Source organism: Trachymyrmex cornetzi, unplaced genomic scaffold (genome assembly GCF_001594075.2).
Source record: "Trachymyrmex cornetzi isolate Tcor2-1 unplaced genomic scaffold, Tcor1.1 scaffold454, whole genome shotgun sequence".
Classification (NCBI taxonomy): Eukaryota; Metazoa; Arthropoda; class Insecta; order Hymenoptera; family Formicidae; genus Trachymyrmex; species Trachymyrmex cornetzi.
Window position 1 is genome coordinate 374291 of NW_017299334.1, and position 2748 is coordinate 377038.

At 29.8% G+C, this 2748-nt stretch overlaps 1 protein-coding gene across 1 annotated transcript; it reads left to right on the top strand.

The window, feature by feature from the left end:
- Positions 1 to 1675, top strand: LOC108764834 (shematrin-like protein 2). The gene is made up of 3 exons (XM_018513225.1): positions 1 to 121; positions 582 to 780; positions 1370 to 1675. Exons 1-3 carry the CDS (start codon positions 104 to 106, stop codon positions 1441 to 1443), a joined length of 291 nt encoding a protein of 96 aa, XP_018368727.1. The 5' UTR covers positions 1 to 103; the 3' UTR covers positions 1444 to 1675.
- The last annotated feature ends 1073 nt before the right edge of the window (positions 1676 to 2748 follow it).

Sequence of the window (2748 nt, forward strand, 5' to 3'; positions counted from 1 at the left end):
CGATAGACAGTGGTGTTCGACAACGACAGATGAGAAAAAATCGGTGCGATTGTTAGTACGGCGTCAGTCGGGCCACAAACTACAATTACAAATACGAGAAAGAATGGCGTGCCTGAAGATCGTAAGTGCGACGAAGTTGAATCAAAAATTGTTCTAGAAGTCAAGTATCGTAGTAATTTAATTTATTGCGACATTATTCTTTCGCTAATCATAAAATATTACACGATGAAGTTTGTAATAATGTATTTTTTATTATGAGTTTGCTATGAAATTTGGACATTATGCAATGGCAATATACCAGTTATTAAAGTGAAATTTACTTTATTATTATCATACACACAAGTAAAATGATGCATATGAAATGGCGTCATTATCGTGCCATTAATTTGGATAAGCTTTTTACAATCACTGTTATGTATATTTCTAAAATCCTTTCTATATTATAAAAAATAAAGATAAAATTAGTACTTGACTGGCTCAATTTTTTAATTTCTTATTTTAATTTAATATTTTCTTAATTTTAATTTTTTAATTTTCTTAATTAAATTAATCCCCATTCTCATCTTTTATTCGCTTTACAGTACCTTGTTCTACTCTTGGCCGTCGCAATCGGCGTGGCTGTTGCAAAACCGGGATACTTAGGATATAGTTACTATCCATATCACTACGGAGGATATGGACATGGGTATGGAGGGTATGGACATGGGTATGGAGGGTATGGTCATGGATATGGAGGGTATGGACATGGATATGGACATGGATTATTTGGCTATGGATTTGGTAGGATTTATAATAGAATCTGTTCTGTAAAATTTATATGTATAGAATTTATAAGTTATACCTTATATAGAATCGCATTTCCTCATAGATTCAAATTTTTTTTATTTTTTATCTTTGTAACTATTAATTTGTAATACTTAATTCTTTATAATCATTTACTCTGTAATTATTTAATGTAATATTTTAATATGACAATTTATTGTTTGTTGTAATAAAATATTATAAAATTATATTATGTAAAATAGAAAGGATAATTGAGAATTAGTGCTGTAGGCAATGTGCACTTATTTATAAAAAAATTTATTATAACAACTAAACTGCATTTCTCTGTAAAAATATATATAAATTTATAAAAATATAGAAAAGTAAGTTACTCATGATGAAATAATATATAGGTTTTGTGTGTATATAAATATCTAGAATTTTTTATATTATTACACAAGTTCCGTATCACGCAAACAATGCAAAACAACTTACTCACGCATGCTAATTTCATAACAAAGAAATCGTTCAGATATATACATTCGCATTCCCGAACAAAAGGATCGTTTATACGGAAATATTAAAGTATTTTTTCATTGTTGCTTAGGATTTCCGTTCTACGGTGGTTACGGTCATTATGGTGGTTACGGTCATGGTCATGGTTATGGCTACCATGGTTAAGGTGGATACAAAACGGCCTTCTTCTGGATTCTCTCTGAAATACCGTCTGAAGAGTGAGCTCAGTACAAAACTGATCTACGTCGTTTTCTCTCCATTGTATCTTTTTGTTACCAGGATTGATCCAACGCCACAAAGAATATAACTGTCCACGTAACGCTTGTGTTACATTGTACACGTAATCTATCTACGGCAAAATTTTAAGAAAATAAGAACAAAATTCTTTAAAAAATAAAATTACATTATTACAAAAAAAAATATTTATATGTTCTAAATATAATGCTATATCAGGTATAATTACATATACATATAAAATAAATTATGCGTATTATCAAAAATATTAAATCTTACTAATGTTGTTTTCAGAAATCATAAGTGATCTTAAAAATATTAAACTTTACTAATGCCGATTTCAGAAATTTTAAATAGTAATGTTCATCAGTAATTATATTATTGTCATAACAACTTTAATATTACTGACAAGATAAATGAATAAATTAATAACTCAATATGATTCGATAATTTGAAAGAATTCAATTCAATAATCTGTTTCTTTGAAATGAACTTTTTTCGCTTTTAAAGATACGAAAGACAATGTCTTTGTCAGTCGAGCAGATCATCTTTCCATGTAAACGTTTATGCAAAATGCGACAGGTGTGACCAGTGCGATCATGTAGTTCCGAGTGCTCTCAAAGAGGAAGAGAACACGTATCCGCCTACGCATAGTTATTGAAATCACGCGAGATGTCTACGATACAAAGCGCTTTGTCTTCTTATTATTACAGGCCGCAATGGTCACACCTGTCTTCTTTTCTTTCATCTTCTTCTTCTTCTCTTACGTCACGCTTACGACAGAGAGAACTGACCGTGTAACACCGCACGCTTTATAGTGCCTGCGGCTGCTCATTCAGTACCTTTGATATTTCGTAGGAAACGTATATCCGTGTCGCGAATCATGTTCATATTTTTCGTTCGACGATTCCTATTTCTTCGTAAGAGAATGGTGTTACGAAATATTATAAAATATTTGCGATTTAATCAAAATTTAACGTCTGTCAACGATTCACAACTTTTACTATTTAACATTAATTAACTATATTGATTTATCCATTAACTACACTGTGAAATTATTAATACACAGATAAATCTGATAAATAAAATACAATTAATTGATGATTTAAACTGAATATGAGATAGATTCTTTGTTTCAGAATCGGCAGTTATTTCTTATGCACGATATATATGAAAAGATTGATCAAGTTTGCTCTATAAAAAATAACATTTGTAATAAATATAGTCTTAAATATA

What these genes read in the sequence shown, in the direction of transcription:
- LOC108764834 (XM_018513225.1), top strand. An exon ending in ATTATTTGGCTATGGATTTG is followed by an intron (nt 781 to 1,369) that starts GTAGGATTTATA and finishes ATTGTTGCTTAG; the next exon opens with GATTTCCGTTCTACGGTGGT.